The sequence below is a fragment of the Dasypus novemcinctus genome, chromosome 1 (assembly GCF_030445035.2).
Source record: "Dasypus novemcinctus isolate mDasNov1 chromosome 1, mDasNov1.1.hap2, whole genome shotgun sequence".
NCBI classification, from domain to species: domain Eukaryota; kingdom Metazoa; phylum Chordata; class Mammalia; order Cingulata; family Dasypodidae; genus Dasypus; species Dasypus novemcinctus.
The window spans coordinates 74,699,794-74,722,827 of NC_080673.1; the positions used below are offsets into that span (position 1 = coordinate 74,699,794).

At 35.1% G+C, this 23,034-nt stretch overlaps 1 protein-coding gene across 8 annotated transcripts in view; it reads right to left on the reverse strand.

The window, feature by feature from the left end:
• The window catches only part of AFG2A (AFG2 AAA ATPase homolog A), a 327,373-nt gene that overhangs the window by 223,483 nt on the left and 80,856 nt on the right, over positions 1-23,034 (reverse strand). For all 8 annotated transcript variants that reach the window (XM_004474658.3, XM_071214813.1, XM_071214823.1 and 5 more), the window contains exons 11-13: positions 21,554-21,763; positions 3,077-3,130; positions 1,518-1,597 (exon numbers count right to left, since the gene is read on the reverse strand). In XM_004474658.3, coding sequence (XP_004474715.2) covers positions 1,518-1,597; positions 3,077-3,130; positions 21,554-21,763 — 344 coding nt within the window. The remainder of the gene's footprint in view (positions 1-1,517; positions 1,598-3,076; positions 3,131-21,553; positions 21,764-23,034) is intronic.

Consider the following 23,034-nt stretch of genomic DNA (forward strand, 5'->3'; position numbering starts at 1 on the left):
CTTCATCTTTGTTTTCCAAAATGTCAACTAACCAGAAATCATGATCAGAATTTTTTTTTTAATAAAAAGGAATTTACTTTTACAGTACTGGAGTTGGTCTAGCCACTGAAGGAGGTACATAAAGCACATAGGTGTCCCCTGAAAAGTTCAATATGATGAAACCAGAAGAGGAAATGATAACTCCAGGCTGCAAATCATTAGCATCTCTAATATATTTGCAAATTCTTACTGAGGAAATTTGCCTTGATATTTCTACTAAGTGCCTTGTCTGTTTTCCCATACCATTTTACTTCAGAAGAATTTTATGAGAACTCTGCTATATATTTTATTCCCATCTGGTACATATTTAACATTACATCCCACCCTGTTCATTTTTAGTCTCTAAAACCAGCTGTCTTTCTCTGGTATCAAATAAATGCTGTAGATCACACTACTTCAGCAAACAACTTTTTTCTTCTCTGGTATTTCAGGTGAATTTGAGTTATCTGTCACACTTTGTGCAACTCTCAACTTAGAAATAATAAGAAGGCCCAAGTATGTCAACTCATAAAACAAAAAGACTGGTAGGTATTTTCGGAAGTTTGATTGGGTGGGGTGCCAAGTAGGACAGCTGACTTCCTAACAGCAGAAAACCTATATTAAAATGCTCATCTGATGGGGCAGCTCTACCCAGAAAGAAGTAACTACATTGCTTCTTATCACATGTAGAACTGGAATTATAAGTCGCTTTCTGTCATTACTGTAAAACTGACAAAAATTTTGTAATCTATCTATATATATATACACAACAAGTAGGCATAAAGTACATTATCCAACATGAAGTACTTGTAGTACAAATTATTTAAAGAACTTTGAAACATCTGCAGACAAAAAAATCATACCTGTAAACAGTTCTGATATATTTACCTGTTTGAAATGATATTGTAGGTAATCGTTATTGTCTGGGATTGAGAAAAGAACTATTATAATACTAATTTATATTTTATTGTAAATAATTATGTGAGGAACATGTTTTATTCTAGAGAATATTAAAATCTGAGTAATTATTAAAATAGGTTCTACTATATCAGCAATTATGTTTAATCCAGCTTTCTTTAGTTTTAATCATATGTTTACAACAATCTAATATTGGAAGGCAGTATTAAGAGGCTCTGCAGATAATAAATTAGAAAAACTAACTCAAACACCACAAATGAGTATTACTGTTTTGCTATTTTAAAGAAACACAGATTCCTGTGTAACTGACAACAAGAGAAGTGGACAAAAAGAAAAACACACAGCAAATGGACACAGAGAACAGACAACTGGGGTGGGGGGGAAGGGGAGAGAAATAAAATAAATCTTAAAAAAAAAAAGAAAAAAGTATATGAAAATATAAAGTGATAAAATGAAATAATGAGTATAAGAGAAGAAAACAACATGAATTGAAAATGTTCTCTTTTGGGTCAAATTTATTAACAGATCAAATGTGTACAGAAATTTTATTTACACAGTAACTGCTATTGACTGTTTCTTACCTGCCCCTTTCAACTGCTAAAGCATCAAGTTCATCAAAGAAGAGAATTGAAGGAGCCACTGCTCTTGCTTTTCGGAAGATCTGGTGGAAAGAGTACCACATTAGCTAAAGAGCAACAAACTCCAGAAAACTCTGAATTGGGTTTACCTTGAAAACTGTATTTAGAATTAATCATATTATGTGCCATTCAACTTACTTTGTACACACCCTAAAATAATAGATACTCAGACTGGATAGACTATCTATTACATTCCTGCCTTCACTACTTAGTAGCTGTCTGACCTTTAGCAGATGACTTTACTTCTCTAGGCCTCAATTTCCACATCTTTAAAATGGATATAATAAATGTATACCTCAGGAGACTATTTTAAAACACAAATAAAAAAGAGAATTCAAAGTATCTGGCACAATACCAAATAGGAAAATAATGGTTGACATAACTCCAGGACAAAAAGCCAGAAAAATGGCCAAAACTTGGAAGAGCCCTAAGTTGGTTGCAGCAGAAGTCAACCCAATTCAATTTTCAAGCTTAGATATGGTCAGAAAGCCATAGGGGTGACATGTGGAAATGGGCTAGAAAAAGATCTCATATGCAGAATAAAAGCCCAAATTGTGTGCCACCTATAATCCATTTTTCTGGTCACAAGTAATATGACCATAAAAATACAAAAAAAATTCAAAAACATTAATGTTAATGTTAATATTAACATTGTCTTTTTTATACTTTAATCAGTGGAGTTGCTATTATAATCAGTTAATGTGTTATATAATTATAATCTCCTACACTTTAAAGGAATAGGGAAAAATGTAATTTAAATTTTTTTATCAGATGTACAACCAAGTATTCTAATCCATAATACTCCTGGATTGCTACCCATGTCTTTTTCAAATGGGGACCATCCATTGCATTGCTTTTTGAGTGTTAGTGACCTTGTTTAGCTTCTCTAAAGCAGGCCAATCTCTGCTCAGGCAAGCCCAGACATCTGATCAGATTGCTGTAGTTATTTGACTCCAGCTGCCTTGACTTTGTGTGAATTTACCACTTGTGAATCTTCCTCAATATGTAGGACTGGCAAATCAATCAGGCATCAGATCTAGCTTTAAAACTTGGGATGGAAGAAAGAGGTGCATTGTCTAAATCAGGCAGTAGTAAAATAAGGAAAAAGTAGTGAAAATTTCATATACAATTTAAAGATCTATCTCAAAGTTACAATTTAAAGGACTATCTTATTTAAAGGATTTAAATCTCATTCTGAGACTGTGCATTCTCTTTTGTAGGTTTAAACATATCTTCCTTAATGAAACGGTAATAATTTTTTTAATAACAAAAATATCTTTATTTGGTAAAAGAAAATCTGGTAATATTATAATGTTAAAAAACAATCAAAATTATACTTTTAAATAATAAAGTAATATTTTGTCTGAAGAAAAAAAATGCAGCAATGGAATTTGAATTTGGAAATTTCAAAGGCCATAACCCAAAACCAAAATGGACAATATTTTGGAAACTACACAGAAGTATGAGTCTCCTATGCAGAGTTCCACTTACGGCATAATTACCTCTCTAACTGCTCTTTCAGATTCACCAACATATTTATTCATTAGTTCAGGTCCCTGCATGAAAAGAGAACAACTGTTCAGTATTTTCATAAATGCAATCATGTGTATGTCTTTAGATAAGGGAGAAAAAAGTACACAAAAAGAAGAGAAAATAAACAATGTTTTTAATTAAATTAGTTCCTTTGTCATGCTTATTTTCACTGGGTGTTATTAATACCTCAAAAATTAAAGCTGTTCTATATCCCAAAAACTACACATTAATATGAAGGAAAGGTATGACCAGACATATATTCACATCTTATTCATCATGTGTCCATCTGTCCATCCATATTTTTACTATATATATTAGACATGGTGCTAGGCACTGAAGATAATAGAATAGCATGATTTGGAAGGCCAGCAAAGAGGTAAAATCCATTTATTTATTCCCAAGCCTAAGCAGTGGCTAGTTCTGAGAAGGTCTATTTATCAGTTTGTGCCTAAGCGCATTGGATCAATACCCCTATCTGATGACAGGCAAGACCACAGGGCAATTCTTCTCATGTCTCTATAGTATGTCCTGAAAAACTAAGAAAAGTGGATAGGAATCATGTTATCTGTGACATTATCTTAGAGTCCCCTGAGTGTTTCTTATCTAGATGTTGCTCTCACCTCTTCCAGTTCTTACTGGTTTTGCCATGTAGATACTGACTACAGAGGCCTGCAGAGCCAACATACTCTTCTCAGCCACTGACCCAGCCAGTGAAAATACCTCCTGTAGGACAAAGCCTCAGGATCAACATGCCAACCCTCAGAGTGTCACACGGTGACAATAGCAATGACCCTTGTGACCCTCCAAAGTGTCTATTCTCTATTCATAGCTACTGTCTGGATCTCCTTTCAGATATCTGCCACTCAGCACTCCTTCCGTTGATAGGAAATTTCTTTTCCATTCTTATGTTCACGTAACTTCTAGTAATAAAATTCTATCAATTTTACCACCCAGCTTTTAATGAGAATCCCTATTGTCTCCTAATGATATTCTACACATCACTAATTAAAAAATGTACTTTTTTTGACATTCAGTATTTCTCAATTTTAATATTTTTTCTTTCTTTATGTTCCTAATATATATTGTATGAAAAGTGGTAGGCTTTCTTTTGTAGAACACACATATCTAATTCCTTCATATACACAGTCACCCCGAGCAGTCATGGGGTATTAAAAAAATAAAATAACCCTGTCCTCAGAACAACAATTATTTTCTTCACATACTGTTATAAAGTTTGTCCTACAAAGTCAGATATCTTTCTCAACTGTGGGAATTTTTCTCTCAGTGTACTCATTGTACCTCCTTCCGCTGACACCCTTTCTCACACAACCCAAAATTCAATGTGTATGTCTGTCTACCTGCCTATGTATCTATACACACACATATACAGATACTTTTATTTTCAACAAAATTCATGTTCTATCCTATGCAGATCATGAGTCCAGACAAGTCAGAGGAAGTCACTAGAGACTGGCTTGGTATTTCCTGAACAATATGTATCAGTTTAAAAACGTGACTGATTAAAGTACGTGAGAAAACTCTAGTAGAATGTCAACTAATCCCACAAATTGGTACAGATTATTTGTAACTTCAATTAAGCTAAGACAATATATTACAAAGAAAATTACCATATGGTACTATTACAGAGGCATGTACAGGAACCACTGGAATACAGAGGATGACTCCTCAGAGATTCAAGGAGATTCCTCAAAGAGAGTAATATTTTGGGTGAGTTCTCATTTGATTTATTCCAACCCTACATCAAGATCCAGGAAGAAATAAAAAAGACCTCTGATCAGCAAGATAGATGTTACTATAAGCACTTTAATTGTAGAAGAGCTCCTATGGTTTTCACTCAGAGTTCACTGACTTGTAAGATACACACAAAATGAACTAACTTGAATAGAGTGCATAAGAGTTTAGGACAGATAGAACATAGGATGCAAGGAGCATGCGACAATCAGTAAAGCTACAGAGAGTGGGAGGTAGGGGCCATGTAAAAAATGAGTTTAAATTTTATTCTGTAAGCAATGTGGAAGGGTTTTAGGGGAGTTAAATGATAAGAGAGGCACTGCAGAATTATGATTTCGGCCACAACATCAAGGATAGTTTGGAAGGACATATATATGAGACTGGAACTAGAGACACCACATGTGAAGTTCTTAAAATAATTAAGGGATGAGATGATGATAGGTAGGATTAAGGTAAAAGAGGGGGATTGGAAATGAAAAGAATATCTCTGAAACTATTAAAAAAGATAAAATCAACTTAATTTCTTGCAGGAACCCAGATGTGAAGGTGAGCTATTCACAATGACTTAATTGATCAAGAAAAACATTATGCTTAATACATTCAATGTAGCAAGTCTCAACTATATGACTCTCATTTTAAAAATGCATTCCAAAGTCATCAAATAAAAAATTTTGTCATCATAAGTGCTACCATTTATTGAACATTTACTATATGTTATAAACTGTTCTAGGCACTTTATATGCATTAACTCAGCTATGAAGAATGCCAAAGAAGTGTAGAGTGAACTATGATGATTTTACATTCATGAGTAACACACACAAAAAAGGCAGATAAGATCACAAAGATGTAGCACCTTAGTTCCTTTGTTTAAATTCACTTTAATGACTGACATATACAGGCACTGAATAACTCATTCATTCATTCATTCAAAGACTATTAAAAGCCTACAATAAGTTTATGGTCTAGTAGGGAAAATAAAGCACACCCCTTTCTCTCTCTCTCTCTTTGCCATTTCACTTGTTCTTACACTCTCCAACTCTGTTTCTCCTGTTTTTTTCTTTCCTCCTGCAAATCTCCCTTTAGTATTTCTTGAAGGGGAAGTTTCTTATTGGCATAATCTGTTAGTTTCTATTTATCTGTGAATATATTGAACTCTCCATCATTTTTGAATGCCAACTTTGCTGGATAAAGTATTCATGGCTGGATTTGTTTTTTCTTTTTGTACCTTGACTATGTCATACCACTGCATTCTTGCCTCCATGGTTTCTGATGAGAGATCAGCACTTAATCTTATTGAGCTTCTCTTGTATGTGATGATTCTATTTTCTCTTTCTGCCTTCAGTATTTTCTCTATGTCTTGAGTATTGAATAATTTGACAAGTATTTGTCTTGGGGAAGGCCTGTTGGGATTTATAATGTTTGGGTACATTATGCTTCCTGGATATGTACATTCATCTTCTCAATAGGTTTAGGAAGTTTTCAGTCATCATTTCCTCCAACACCCCTTTGCCCCTTTTCCCTTCTCTTCTCCTTCTGTGATGCCTATAATGCATATACGTTTGTGCATTTTCTGTTGTCATTCAAATTCCTAAGTTCCTAAAGGAATTTTTCTTTTTATCTATCAATTCTTCTATCACTTTGATTTCAGAAGTAATGTCTTCCACATTACTAATTCTTTCCTCTGCCTCTTCATATCTGCTAATTTTTGCTGAGAGTATATTTTTTATTTCTTGGATGGTACCACATTCATCACAATCCTATCCATTTTCTTTTTGAGTTTGTTTACAATTTCTTCAGTATGCTTTCCAAGTGTTTTCTTAATATCCTTAATCTCTTCCTTCACTTCATTAAGATGGTCCATGACATTTCTTTGGAGAGCTTTTAATTGATTAGGTACTCTATGGTCTACTCCTCTTCCTGCTATTTAGTTTGTTCATTGGACTAGCCCACGTCCTCCTGATTATTTGTATTATTTGTATTTTTTTTTCTGGAAATAAATTTTTATTGAGGCTAATTTCAAAGAGTTCCAGCTTAATGTGTACATTTGTTAGTAAATCAAGATATAATAACACCATCCAGCTTCCACAGTTTCAGTTCTTTAGGGATGGGGAAAATATGTATACACACGTGTACCTCTGTATGTATGTGTGCGCTTGCACACCCTGGTGTTTGCATTTGTATGTAGAAACACATACTTGTATGTGCACCCATACACCCACACATACACAAGTATGTGGTGTTTGTGATCTATTACATATGCTTGGTTTGCTTGTTTCATATCAGAGAGGTCATGTAGTATTTGTCCTTCAATGATGGCTTGCTTCAGTCAATATAAGGTCCTCAAGATTCATCCATATTATCACATGTGTTTGTACTATATTCCTTCCTTCTTATAGCTGAGTAGTATTCCATTGTATGTATATACCACATTTTATTTATCCAGTCATCTGTTGATGGGCATTTCAGTTGATTCCAAATTTTGGCAATAGTGAATAATGCTGCTATGAACATTGGTATACATGTATCAGTTTGTGTCCTTAATTTTCAGTTCCTCTGGGTATATACCCAGCAGTGGAACTGCTGGGTCATATGGCAAATCTATAGCTAACTTTTTGAGAAACCAACAAACTGTCCTCGAGAATGGCTGGATCCTTCTGCATTCCCACCAGCAGCGTATGAGTGTTTCCATTCCTCCACATCCTCTCCAGCACTTGTAGTCTTCTGTTTTTTGATAGCTGCCAGTCCTATGGGAGTAAGATGGTATCTCATTGTAGTTTTAATTTGCATTTCCCTAAAAGCTAGTGATTTTGAGCATTTTTCATGTGCTTTTTAGCCATTTGTATTTCTTCTTTGGAGAAGTGTCTGTTCAGGTCTTTTACCCATTTTTCAAATGGGTTGTCAGTCTTTCTATTTTTGAGATATAGCAGTTCTTTATATATGCAGGATATAAGTCTCCTATCAGATATATGGTTACCAAATATTTTCTCCCATTGTGTAGGCTCTCTTTCCACTTTCTTGACAAATTCCTTTGAGGTACAAAAGGCTTTAATTTTGAGGAAGTCTCATTTATCTATTTGTTCCTTTGCTTCTCATGCTTTGGGTGTGAAGTTTATGAAGCCAATTCCTATTACAAGGTCCTGTAGATGCTTCCCTATATTATTTTCTAAGGTCTCTATGGTCTTGGTTCTTATATTTAGGTCTTTCAGCCAACTTGAGTTGATTTTTCTATAAGATGTGAGATGGTAATCCTCTTTCCTTCTTTTGTATATGGATACCCAATTCTCTAGGTACCATTTGTTGAACAGGCCATTCTCTCCCAGTTGAGTGGGTTTGATGGCCTTGTGAAATATCAGATGACTATATATGAGGATCTATATCAGAACTCTCAGTTCGGTTCCATTGGTCAGTGTGTCTATTCTTGTGTCAATACCATGCCATTTTCACTACTGTACCTTTGAAATATGTTTTGAAGTCAGGTAGTATGATTCCTATAATTTCATTTTTCTTTTTCAATATGTCTTTGGCTATTCAGGGCCTCTTTCCATTCCAAATAAATTTCAGAGTTAGCTTTTCCAGTTTGTTAAAAAATGCTGTGTTGATTTTTATTGGGGTTGCATTGAATCTTTAGATCAGTTTTGGTAGAACAGACATCTTAATAATATTTAGTCTTCTTATCCATGAACAAGGAATATTCTTCCATTTATTTAGGTCTTCTTTGATTTCCTTGAACAGTGTTGTGTAGTCTTCTGCATAAGTCTATTACATCTTTAGTTAAATTTATTCCTAGGTATTTGATTTTTATTTACTATTGTGAATGGTGTTTCTTATTTCCTCCTCAGATTGCTTATCATCAGCGTACAGAAATGTTACTGAATTTTGTGGATTGATGTTATAACCTGTGACTTTACTGAACTCATTTATGAGTTCTAGGAGTTTTGTTGTAGATTTTTCAGGGCTTTCTATGTATAGGATCATGTCATCTGCAAATAGTGAAATTTTGACTTCTTCGTTTCCTATTCGGATCACTTTTATATCTGTTTCTTGCCTCAGTGCTCGAGCAAGTACTTATAACACAATGTAAATAGAAGGGGTGATAGTGGGCATCCTTTCCTTGTTCCTGATCTTAGAGGGAAAGATTTTAGAATTTCACCATTGTAAATGATATTAGCTGTGGGTTTTTTATATATGCCCTTTATCATGTTCAGAAAGTTTCCTCTATTCCTATCTTTTGCAGTGCTTTTATCAAGAAAGGGTGCTGTAGTTTATCGAATGGTTTTTCTGCATCTATAGGTTTGATCATGTGGTTTTTTTCCTTCAATCTGTTTATGTGGTGTATTACATTAATTGATTTTCTTATGTTGAACCATCCTTGCATACCAGGAATGAAACCCACTTGGTCATGGTGTATAATTTTTTAACGTGTTATTGAATGCGATTAGGAAATATTCTGTTGAGAATTTTTGCATATAGGTTCATCAGAGAAATTGGTCTGTAATTTTCCTTTCTTTGTTTGGCTTTGGTATTAGGGTAATATTGGCATCATAAAATGAGATAGGCAATGTTCCTTCTATTTCAATTTTTTGGAAAAGTTTAAGCAAGATTGGTGTTAGTTCTTTCAGGAAGATTTGGTACAATTCACCTGTGAAACCATCTGAGCCCAGGGCTCTTCTTAGTTGGGAGTTTTTAAATGACTGATTCTATCTCTTTATTTGTGATTGGTTTGTTGAGATCATCGATTTCTTCTTTCATCAATGTAGGCTGCTTATATGTTTCTAGGAATTTGTCCATTTCCTCTAAATTGTCTTTCTTGTTGGAATATAGTTTTTCAAAATATCCTCTTATGATAGGCTTTATTTCAGTGGGATCAGTGGTGATATCCCCTTTCTCAGTTCTTATTTTGTGTATTTGCATTTTCTCTCTTTTTTTCTCTGTTAGTCTGGCTAAGGGTTTGCAAAAAAATTTTTTTTTACTTCTAAATCTTTTGAGTCTTTTTTAATCTTTTTTTTTTTTTAAGATTTATTTATCTATTTCTCCCCCACCACCACCCCTGCCCCAGTTGTCCGTTCTCTGTGTCTATTTGCTTCATCTTCTTCTTTGTCCGCTTCTGTTGTTGTCAGTGGCACGGGAATCTATGTTTCTTTTTGTTGCATCATCTTGTTATGTCAGCTCTCCGTGTGTGCAGTGCCATTCCTGGGCAGGCTGAACTTTCTTTCGCACTGGGCAGCTCTCCTTAGAGGATGCACTCCTTGCACGTGGGGCTCCCCTAGGCGGGGGATACCCCTGCATGGCACGGCACTCCTTGCGCGCATCAGCACTGTGCATGGGCCAGCTCCACACAGGTAAAGGAGGCCCAGGGTTTAAACTGCGGACCTCCCATATGGTAGACAGACGCCCTAACCACTGGGCCAAGTCCGCTTCCCTGTCAATTTTCTTAATCTTCTCAGAGAACTAGCTTCTTGTTTTGTTTATTTTTTCAAGCACTTTCTTATTTTCTATTTTATTTAGTTCTGCTCTGATCTTTGTTATTTCTTTCTTTCTTCTTTGGGGTTAGTTTAATTTTTTTCCCCTAATTCCTTCAATTGTGCAGTTCTTCAATTTTAGCTCTTCTTCTTTTTAAGGTATAAATTTATGGTATGAATTTCCCTCTCAGTACAGTTTTTGCTGCATCCCATAAGTTTTGATATATTGGATTATCATTTTCATTAGTTTCAAGGTAGTTACTGACTTCTGTTGAGATTTCTTTCTTGACCCACTGTTTTTCTAAGAGTGTGCTGTTTAACTTTCATATCTTGGTGCCAAATCTGGGTCTCTGGCCCCTGCAGATTTCCAGCTTCATTCCACTGTGATTAGAGAAATTGTTTTGTATAATTTCAATCTTTATGAATTCATTGTGAATGAATTTATTCAGTTCTCTGTGGTCTATCTTGAAGAATGATCCATGTGCACTTGACAAGAATGTATATCCTGCTGTATTTGGGTGTAATGTTCTATATATGTCTATGATGTCCAGATCCTCTAACATATTGTTCAAAGTCTTTGTTTCTTTATTGATTCTCTTTTGAGATGTACTGTCTAATGGTGACAGTGGTGAGTTAACTATAATTGTTGAGGCATTTATTTCTTCCCTTAGTTTTTGCAGTGTTTGCCTCACATAGGTGGAGGTGCCTATGTTAGGGGTATAAATATTTATGATTGTTCTTTCTTCTTGAAAGAGTATCCCTTTCACTAATATGTAGTATCCATCTTTGTCTCTTACAATAGTTTTGCATTTAAAGTCTATTTTGTTCTAATACAAATACAGCTACTCCTGCCCTTTTTGGGTTATTGTTTGCCTGTAAGATTGTTTTCCAGCCATTCACTTTCAATTTCCTTGAATCCCTGGGTCTAAGATGTGTTTCTTGTAGACAGCATATAGATGGGTCATATTTCCTTATCCAATCTTCCCTAAAGGTCAGCTGCCAGAAAAAATTGACTTGTTCAAAAGAAAGTGAGGGAAATCAGCAACCTGTCAGACAACTTTTAAAGATGTCAGTGTTCTGTGTTTTAGTTTTCTAAAAGCTGCCAATGAAATATACCAGAAATGGGTTGACTTTTACAATGGGAATTTTTTAAGTTAAAAGCTTACAGTTCTGAGGCTGTGAAGTGTTGAAAGCGGACTTGGCCCAGTGGTTAGGGTGTCTGTCTACCACATGGAAGGTCTGCAGTTCAAACCCCGGGCCTCCTTGGCCCGTGTGGAGCTGGCCCACATGCAGTGCTGATGCACGCAAGGAGTGCCGTGCCATGCAGGGGTGTCCCCGTGTAGGGAAGCCCCACGTGCGAGGAGTGTGCCCCATAAGGAGAGCCGCCTAGCACGAAATAAAGTTCAGCCTGCCCAGGAATGGCACCGCACACACCTCTGACACAACAAGATGACCCAACAAAAAGAAACACAGATTCCTGCGCTGCTGACAACAACAGAAGCGGACAAAGAAGAACATGCAGCAAAATAGACACAGAGAACAGACAACTGGGGCAGGGGGGAAAGGGAGGGAAATAAATAAATCTTAAAAAAAAGAAAAGAAAAGAAATCAAGCCTCATCAGAGATGCTTCCTCACTAAAGGTCAACTGCTAGTGACCCTGGACTCCTGCCGTGTTGCAGGCACAATGGTGGTTCTTCCAGGCTCCGCCTTCTCCTCCAGGCTCACTTTCTCTCAGAGTTCAGCCATGATGATCAGGCACATGGCACTATACTATTGTCTCCCCTATCCTCCAGGCCTCATTGTTTCAGCTTCAACCTGCTCTATCTCCGGCTTTTGTCTCTGCCAGGTTGATTTCAAATTCTGGAAGCTTCTCTCTGTGTCTGTGGCTTTTTATTCCTCCATTTATAAAGGACTCCAGTAATATGATTAAGACCCACCCTGGGTCATGCCCCCATTGAAGTGATCTAATCAAAAGGAAGGCCTCTTAACCAAATCTAATCAAAAGGTCCCATCCACAATAGGTTTTACAACCACAGGCATGGGCCAGCCCAAGAACATAATTCTCTGTGGCCTACAAAAGACTCAAAAGTGTCACTTGCATGGACTGTGTCCTAAAAAGCAGAAAACTTGAGCATCAACATTAGAAAGTACATGATTATGGTCATTTCATTATATCTTTTCCACTGAACAGAACATCAATATCCTGCTACTGATAAATACAGGTCAGTATGTATCAAATACCCAATGTACACACAAACAGATTTGATATTCTGTTGAAAATATAGAAATATGGCATACAGCTTCACCCAAGTTTAAGGGTCATTCCACCACTACAAAGAAGTGGACCACAGGAAGCCTGTGGATAAAGGACAATGTTTTTTCTCCAAAAGAAGCAAACAAACAAACAAACAAAAAAACAATATGCCCGTACAATAAACTAAAAGGAAAAATAATCAAATAGACTGAAAACTATGTGGGACAACTACTAACACAAAATTTTGCACTGTGAGGAAAATCTGATTTGAAATAATTCAAGTTGAGTGTTACTAATAGACATCAGAATAATGAAATGACTTCTGTAGAGCCTTCAGAGTGCACATGATTTTGCATGGCTGAATTTACTGAGATGACTGACCTGAAAAAAGTAACTTTAGTAGCTTAACTGACATGCTATATGGGTATACAATTCTACAAGAAGTGAAAGCAATATCACAAAGAGAGGTTATTTTGAATTTGAAGCTTAAGTTGTCTAAAAATCACTGAATCCTGGTACAGAGTTGAAAAAGTTTACTTTCAGTTTCAATGATATGTACTACACTTACAGAAAACTTAATGTATCACAGGCTGTGCTCCTGTCACTTTAGTTCTATATGAGGTCAAATACATATCCAATTCTTTAAAATGGAAGAGCAGCAAGTGGTGTTAGCTAAATTTGTGAAATCTTGCTAAATGGTTGATATGTATTATCTCCTTTACTGCTCACCACAGGTCTATTATGAGATGGTTGCTCTTATTATTATAATTTTACATGAAAGAAAATGGAATAAAAAGAGATTAAGTAATTTGCCTAAAGCCAAATAGCTTAGTAAATGACAAAACTGGGATTCTAAGTCTCTTCACCATTACACTAAATAGTTGGAGGCATTGACCCAATGTTTAGCTACTACCAGGCACAAAGGATAAGCAGCAGATTAAAAGAGAAATATTAAATGAATTACTCATAGAATGCTATTATTGGAAAGATTTAAGAAGTCTTTTAATCTAGACTCCCTCACTTAAAAAGCTGAAGAAAACAATGCACAAAGAGTTATGTGACATGTCCAAAATCCCAGAACATGTTAAACAACAGAAACAATGATAAGAATGCAAACTTTTTGGCTTCCAGTCTAGTATGCTATCACTTATGATACCTACGTTTTTCCCCATCCTTATAAGAAAAAAAAAATGTCCCCTTGAGACTTTACATATTAGCAATTCAAATTCAAAGGTTATTTGTGGTGAGCAGATCAACTGACAAGAGCAAAGTGTGATCCAAAATAAGTGTTAGCACAGGTTAATCTGAAAATAAGAATTTGATCATACCCATGGCAAAAGAGAAACTATCTCAACTTAACTGTAGTTTTAAGTGTATGGTATAGTTCACGATACCATATTTTCTCAGAGTTATTTAACTCCTTAAAAAAATAATACAGGGGGAGCAGATGTGGCTCAAGCAACTGGGCGTCCTCCCACATGGGAGGTCCTGGGTTTGGTTTCTAGTGCCTCCTAAAGAAGACGAGCAAATGCCACAATGAGCAGATGCTGCAACCAGCAAGACACCGCAACAAGCAAACACTATACCCAGCAGATGCCGCAACCAGCAGGGAGTGGAAGTAGCTCAAGTGCTTAAGCACTCACCTCCCACATGGGAGGTCCCAGGTTCAGTTCCCAGTGCCTCCTAAAGAAGACAAGCAGACAATGATCAGACAGACAAGAGAGCCATCCTGGGTGGGGGGAAGGATTACAAAAAATTAAAATCCAAAAATAAAAAATAAAAAGAAACAATAGGATACAAAAGAAATTGTCAATATACATAAGCAATAACAGATCTTACAGTGATGAAAGGCAGAATGCAAAAAAAATGTTAAATAATACATAACTTTCTTGCCTAAATTCCTAGACTAGATAAGGTATTTCTTCTCCAATTTTACTCAAATAACCAAGGTATGTTAGTCTTGCATAATTTACCTGCCTAAATAACATGTGCTTCATTGATTAGGACGATCAAGAAAAAGTAAGGTAAATGCCACATATTGGTTTATTAGGGGTTAGTGTTTTGGTTTTTTAATAGTGTTTTCATGGGCAAGACTTCAAGTTTACAAAACAAATGCATATATATATGTGAAATATTTGTCCAGCTGTTCTAATAATTTAGTTAGAAGTAAACTTGTCTGTTACCTTTTATTGTGTTTCATTATTTTACACCATACCAGTTGCAAATTCAAGCATAACATTTACGCCTCATGCTTTTGCAGTTTTGTTCCTTTAATCACTCACAAGTTTTATCCAGTCTTCCCAAGAGCTTTTTAAATATGTCTGGCACCTGCCTGGTACTTTTGGCTATTATAATTCAAATCATGTTTTTATAAGTTCTAAAATGTCTGGTGAAGGCAAGTTAACCTAAGTGTTAACTATGGTTAAATGTTATAGAATAGGCTCATAAAACCCAAACTCACATGAGACAGAATTTCATATTCATAATGCAAGCAAAAGGGTCTTGAAAATTAATTTTAAAGAAGTATAGCATCACCACATAAGGAAGGCTATTCTGGGAAAGCACTTAAAAGCAGACAGATATTAAATACTAGGCAGAAAGGTCTCAGGCAAGTAATAACTTTAAAAAGCTGGCAAGAATGACAGGGAAGGGAATAGAATTGAAGCTGAAAAGTATAATACAAACCTTCCTCTCAATTTCTTCCTTCCATTCTTCATTCATTCATTCAGGAGAAGAAAAAAAGATAAGGCGCATTTCTTCAGAACTTTTGTTGCAGACACCACACTGGCTACAATGAACGAGCTAACTGTAAACTGTACATGCATACATACCACAAAAATCACCTAATGTTATCATACTGCCAATTCTCAATCTCCTTTACTTACTTCTCTGCAAGGACCTTAAATACTGGTTTCTCAACATCCATGTTTTCATCTCTAGAAATTATGTCTTTCTCCTGTGCTACAGACCCATCTTCTTAACTGGCATATGGACATATCCACAACTTTGTCCCAAAGGCACTTCAAACTCAATATATCTAAATCACATTTGGTGTCTTCTACATCCAAAATGCTTCTCCTCCTCATAGCCTAATTCTTTCCTGAGTTGCGATTTTTCCACTGGACTGTCATTGGAAGTAAAGAGTTTAATTATCTCTGACTTCTCTTTTTCTTTCTCACTTCTGACAAAAAATCAGCCATTGAGAACTGCTAATTCCACACCTTACTCACTTCATTATATTACTTTTGTTCAAATATCTCTATCGCTAAAATGAAGTTGATAAAGAGTGGGAAGCCTTCCAGTGTGCACCCTTATACATCATGTACAGTGCCTGACACACAGAAGGCATATAATATATACTTTTGAGTACTTGTTGCAATTTTTAAATATTTACAAATACTTTTTTTTAACAACCCCCCCCACCCACTGGTGGCTATTTTTCCGTGCTATCTGTTCTCTGTGTCCATCTGCTGCGCGCTCTTCTGTGTTTTTGCTGTCTCCCTTTTTTTGTTGTGTCACCTTGCTGAGTTGGCTCTCCATGGCGCTTGCAGGCCAGGCGACACTCCGCAGTGTGCAGGTGAGCCTGCCTTCACAAGAAGGCCCTGGAACGTGAACCTAGGGCCTCCTATATGGTAGATAGGAGCCCAACTGATTGAGCCACAGCCGCTTCCCTACAAATACTTTTTAAAATGTTGAAGATATTAAATTGTAATAATCATTTCAACTCTAATTAAATTTCACTCAAAAAGAAGATAAGAGAAGGGAAAAAATAACTAGTACCTCTCAGCTGGAATCCACAAGTAAAAAAATAAAACAAACCTATAATCAAGTTTTTTTTCTTTCACTATTAAGTAAACTAGAACGCTACAACTATTCTTTCTAAATCTTTCTAGGTCTTCTTAGATTCTAGGCTATTTTCACGACAAGAAATATTTTTTATATATCACTTTTATCTACTGATACAAATCCAACTCAAAAATATTATTAGCATATAGTATTAATATATGAGTCCCAACTCTCACCTCAGTTTTTCTACTGTATAGAAAATCCCCAACTTAAGTAAATCTGATCTTTTAAATAATTTTGTGAAATTAATGAGGCACATTCGTTCCTTCATTTATCTTAAGCAGGAAAATAGGTCACTATTAGTTATTCCCTAATAGCTATTCAAACAGTGATAATAACTAAGTATATGTGTTTATTTAGCATCAATGCTAATTGCCACCAATTCAAGCAAACAAGGCACATAAGACTACACTATTTGGAGGAGAAAACAGGAGTAGTACAGGGAATTTTTTAAGGGAAAAAATAAAATCTCAAGGAAATTAAGTAAACCTTCAGGTTTCAAACTCTAGATGAGCCACAAATAGCAATAAAATCTAGAAAGGGAGAATATAGATTCTGAGGCTACAAAAGACATGAAACTGCCACAGTTGCTGGTGAGACTTAATTAGAAGCTGCACCCTAGGTGAAAGAAAAAATAACTAAAGCACTAAGAGAAAGCATTCTTACAGTGTTGAGTTCTGGATCTGGGGCCAGAACCAACACACACCTTCATGGGCTGTCAGTGGAAATACAGTGAAACAGGCATGCTCAGGGCAGCCCCAAGACAAGTTCTTACCAGGGCTTTTCTCAGTAACTTTCCACTATCACCACACAGGGAGATGACAAATAGGAGAGAATATCTCTTTCCATGGTTTCTCTTTCCATGTCCAATTTCCTTATTTAGTTTGGTCATACCTTAACTAATAACATCTTCAAAGTACCTCTTTACAAATGGGTTAACATTGATAGGGCAAGGGGTTGGGACCTGAACATGCCTTTTACAGAGGACATGATTCAATCCCCAACAGGCACACATTGTATATATGTGATTAATGACTACTGATGTTGACTTTAATCACCTGGCTAAGGTAGTGCTTGAGTTATCTTCATTGTAAAGTTTATCTTTCCCTCATCCCACAGTGTACTCTTTGAAAAGAAGTCACTATATGTGATATACTCTTAAAGATTGGAGTTAAATTTCCCAAACTTTTTCAATTACCTCTTCCAATGTAATCTTCTCAAAAGACCTATAAGGTACAAATGATATCCCCACTCCTACAGATGAAGAAACTGAGACTTAAAGAACTTTTAAAGGTTGCGAAGTTAAAAAGTGCTGAATTTAGTGATCAAAACCAAAGCTTTCTGAATCCTAAATTCGTACTATTCCCTGAAACACACTTAATCTCAAGGACATAAATCACTGCTATAAGTAAAGTTCAAGCTCAACATTATTCAACCACGAGTCACTTTCCAGACACTTTAATTCCTGAGGTCCCTGTTTCTTTGGCAATGCCTAATCTTTCTTAACTCACTCACCCAACTTCCACTCCTAAACCAAAGCCATGTCATTTTTTCTGTTTTCTTCCCCTAAAGAAAGAGAATTTAATGGGTCCCAGAAATATCTTTCTACTTCTTTCATACTTCCATATACAAATTGCCTGAACTACCTTTCCCCATAACTTAACATAATTAATGAAAAAGGCACTGGACAGTAGTTTCATTTAAAAAAACAAAACCAAAAAACCAAAAAAGGAAAATATAAGATAGTATAATATGGTGGTTAAGAGTTCAGACTCTAGTCAGAAGAGCCTGAGATCAAATTTCACTTCCGACACTCTAGTTTAACCTTGGAAAAGTTATACAACTTTCTTAATTATCATTATCCTTATCTGTAACCTAGAAACTGATTTAAGCATACTATATATATATATATATATATATATACAGTTCTTCACGCAGTGTCTGCAATACGGAAGCTCTATAATTCATTAAATTATATAATTTTAAAACAGTGGTTTAAAGATCAACTTAAAACTTACCGAGCTCAGATTAACTTATACCTTTCAGAAAACAATAGGGGATGTAGTTAAAGGAAGAATACTAACAATTTTGAATTGTGCATGCTTTGAATAAACTACAGGTTTTCCTAAAAAATATATTGTGCATAATTCCTCTATGAAACAAGCAAATAGAAGAAAATTTCCCAATAAGGCAAGACTATACTAAGCTCATTACCTGCCTGTACACACCAATACAGCTAATAAAGGATTTTCTGAAAATCCCTGTCAAAGGCCTAACTACCCTTCCTCCAGAATCAGTAACAGTCCCTCATAAAGGAAATCAGTCCAGCTATCCAAGGACAATTAACCTATTGCAGCACTGCAGCTGAAAGGAAAGAAGAGCAGAGAAGAAATTTCAGCTAGAAAATATTTTGACATAATTCACCCAGAAGACAAACCAAACTTATGCATATATCAAGTGCTACGATCTGCACCAAGAAATACACATATGCCAAAGGATATTCGGAACTCACACAAGCCAAGGTAAAGTCTCAACTCTGAGTGCAGCATAGGCCATTTAATCATTATTTAGAAAAGATGCACAAAAAAGCTAAAGGATCTTTTCATAAACTCAAAAAAAAAAAGATTTTTATCAAAAATTTTTATCTTGAGGATTAAAGATGTTATTGTAAAAAGTGGTAGGTAATTTTTTGTCAATATGTAAAATACTTTTCCCAACTGGCTGAAAATTCCAGTTTATACTATGTTGTTTCCTAGCCACTTAAAAAATGCATAAGACTTGATATTTAAAAAGAAAAAAAAACCCTTAAATTTAATTATAACACACAAATCCCTTGGTAAATAAAAATGTACGTTGGAGCCAATGGCAACATTTTTCTTCACAGAAACTTAAAACTACAATGCATGACGTAAGCATTCCCAACTCTTTGATTTCATGTCCTCATACATAATTTGTATGGCACAGCTTCTTTAACTCTTTTATAAGCACTAATAAAATAAGATTAAAAGTCCAATGAAAATGCTAGATAACAAGTAACTATTTTTACATTCCTAATTTTTTATTTTGGAATTTTTAAATATATAGGAAATTTTAAAGAATAGTAAAATAAACACCCATTATTCATTAAGTATATCCTCTACCCAGATTCAAAATTTGAATATTGTCAAACTAAATTAAATTCCATATTGAATAAAAATACACATTAAATAAAAATTAGTAACTAGGGCATATAATAATCTCTAAGCAAGTTATGAACATAAATTCTTAAGAAAATTTCCTAGCATCCCTTATTGTGTATGTGAACTAAAAGAATTAAAATCTTAATGAGTTCATGCTTTCTTGCCTCTGGACCCAGGCTCCAGGTACTCTCCCCACTTAGATCACCATGCAAGTAAAATCTAGGCATTTATAACCTATAATGGGAAATTATAGCCAGTAAATCAGCCCTCTTTATCACTTTTCAGCTCCTTCCTCTCCACCTGGGACCCCTGCTCTGTTATTTTCTCCCATTTCTCTTCTCTCCCTACCTGAATAAATTACTGGCCAAACTAAAAAAAAAAAAATCTTAATGAAAAGCTCAAATAAGTTAACATATGCCTGGTGATTTTACTTGAGCAGTGTCCAAGATAAAACTTTCAAAGAATCTTTTATAATTTTCTCATAGTGAAAAAATATAAGTATCTAAAACTGTTAAAGATTTTACATATAAAAAAGATAAATATATTTCAAAATAATCTTAGGAGAGACCAGAAAGCAGTTCTGATAGTATCCAGAACCATTAACTTGAATCCCAAAAGAGTAAGATACTACTTTGTAAGAAAATATATGTGGTCTTCCTTGAGATTCAAGTCTAAATAACTATGAGCTAAGTCCTTGTCTAACAAGTTTTGGATTTCCAGTAGACAGGAAAAATTCAAATATATGAATAAACAATTGTGGAACACATAATGTAGAATACAAAAAGGGAAATGACAGTAAAAACAATAGGAAATACCAGTAAGATGGTCATGCCCATTAACAAGAGATTACAGGATAGGAGCCAAAGAAACCACGATATCTTTGGAAATTGTAACATTACTCATTACCCCATTCTGCTCCTTATTCCAAAATTGAAAATTGAAAAATAATGCTAAAGAACTCTGTAGTTGTGATTCAGAATAAATGAATGGTCCCCTCCCAAAATCTTTTTTCTCCAATATTGTCCAAAAGATAAAATATATATAAATACTAGTGACTACGTTGAAGATACTGATTCTTAAAAAGCAAACTGCTTAAACACATCTAAACGTTCTTCTATAAAATGTTTAAGTAAAACCAAGAGTTGACAAACTGCCAATGATTTCAAAGTTCTAAAGAAAATGCAAAAATTTTGTTATGCAAAAAGTACTTGATATTAAAACAGATTCTCATGTGCCCATTTCTGAAATGAATTTGACATATTTAATACATATTTTATGATATAGTCCATAGAAATCTATTTAAGGCTTTAAAAATGTGTGTTGAGTCATTGAGTACGTAATCTTATTAAATAAAAATTAAAAACAAATTAAGATCTAGTTCTGAAGTAAATTTAAAACTTTCATGTAAGATTTTTTATCCTGAGTAATATTACTTATCCCAAGTAATGTAAGGCAGAACAGTGGACAAAGTAAATTATTTATATGTGTTTATGTCATTCAGAATAAAGACAATGAACATTAAAGTTCATGTTTGGAAAGTATTTTTAAAATTTTAGGGTTTTACCTTGCAAAATATCTGATTTATTTGAAAATTCTAACTTTGTGGATACTGAATTCAAGCATTTTTATAATTCAGTCTTGGTTAAGGAAAAGTCATTGGTATAATTTTTAAAAATATACCAAACTAATGAAGATCAGTTTCTGTTACATATGGGTGTTAAGCATACTGAGAGTCAATAAACTAAATAAAACAAAGTCTTCTCATTCTTCATCGTGATTTGCTGATTATATGCACTAACTCATTTCTTATTTCTCATCTCTTTATATTCTCATCAACCTCAAATAAAAATCCCGTTTCTTAAAATTCCGACATATGTTCCCATGAGAGTGGGAGTCAGGAGATGGGGAGAGGAGAGAGAAAAGAAAATAGTCAATAAAAAAATGTAACAACCTACCTTTATAGCTAGGAAATTAAGTCCACTCTCATTGGCCAAAGCCTTTGCTATCATTGTTTTAGAGCATCCAGGTGGCCCATACAGGAGTACTCCTTTAGGTGGCTGAATACCCATTCGGACAAAAGACTCTGGATGTTTCAAGGGCCATTCCACAGCCTGTTTCAATTTCAGTTTTATATTTTCCAGTCCTCCTATATCTGACCAGGATACCTGCAAAAGAGAATATTTTCTAAACTTAAATTTTGCCAGGACAGATTGAGAACTTAAAACCAATCAAGCAAACAAAAAACACCAAAAACGACTTTCAACGAAAGAAGGTACAGAATCATTCAAGAATCAAGAAAGGGCAAACAATATTGCAATAATATAAAGAAATAAATGAGGAGTAAATAAAATATGAGCTGCATATTGTAGAAATACCAAAGGAAAAAAAAAATGTTTCTGCTTACAAGTCTTGTGTAAATAAATGCTTAAGTGAATGATCACAATGCTATCTTCTACTGATGCTTTAAAAATTAGGTTTCATTTGCCTGAAAATGATTTGAGTCAGTGATCCAAGAACCCATCTATACACCTACTTTCTTATATTTCTTTTTTAGCAAAATTACTCGCAAATGTGTTTTTTTATAGACATAAGTGGAACATGTGATCTTTTCTGAGATTGGTACATTAATATTGCGAGATTCCTTACACTGAGGCCTTCCGTCATCTTTGTATTCTGTTCTTCTTTTATACCAAAAACCTCTTCAAAAGCTAAAATCTCTCTTCAGACCCCCACCATGCTGGTGGTGGGGGGTTTAAAGTCTGTTCTTCAAACTCCCTCCATTAAAAAAGCTTCTCAATAAATTCTTTGCTTATGGTCAATCAATCTCTGTGTCCCAATAAAAGCTGTATTTTCTCCAACAAATATATTATGCTCAAAATTTTCTTTCTTTTTCTCAACTAAGAAATAGCCCCCAAACAAGTTATGCTTCATATATTTATTTAGTTCTTAATAGATATGTATTCCAAGTTGCCTCAGAGAGCTAGAGACAGGATGATGGGCTTAAAGGAATTTGGGGGGTAGAGGTAGGTTGCGAGCTGACACCTACCTGGGTGAAATCTATGATATGCTGGAGGTTAAGTATTTGTACAGGGAATGGATAAAATGGGGGCATACGGATACCTTTGGGTGGGGCTTTGTGGGCTTGAGGGTGGCTAGGGATGGGAGGATGGGTAATATAGCCCAAGAAATTGGGGGGAGGGTGGGGGAACACATGAACATAGGGGATTATCAGGTGTGTTGTTGAGAAAACTTTTTCAAAATATAATAAGGAAGTTTACCTGTTTAAGATGCTTAAAGGGGAGAATCTGACACAGGACAGGCTTCTAGGAAGTATGTGAGTGCTCATTTTGTCATAGTGGGTTATATCATTGGATGGAGACCCATACAATGAGAGTGAAGGTATACCCACATCCTCGGGAGGATTGATGATCTCAGA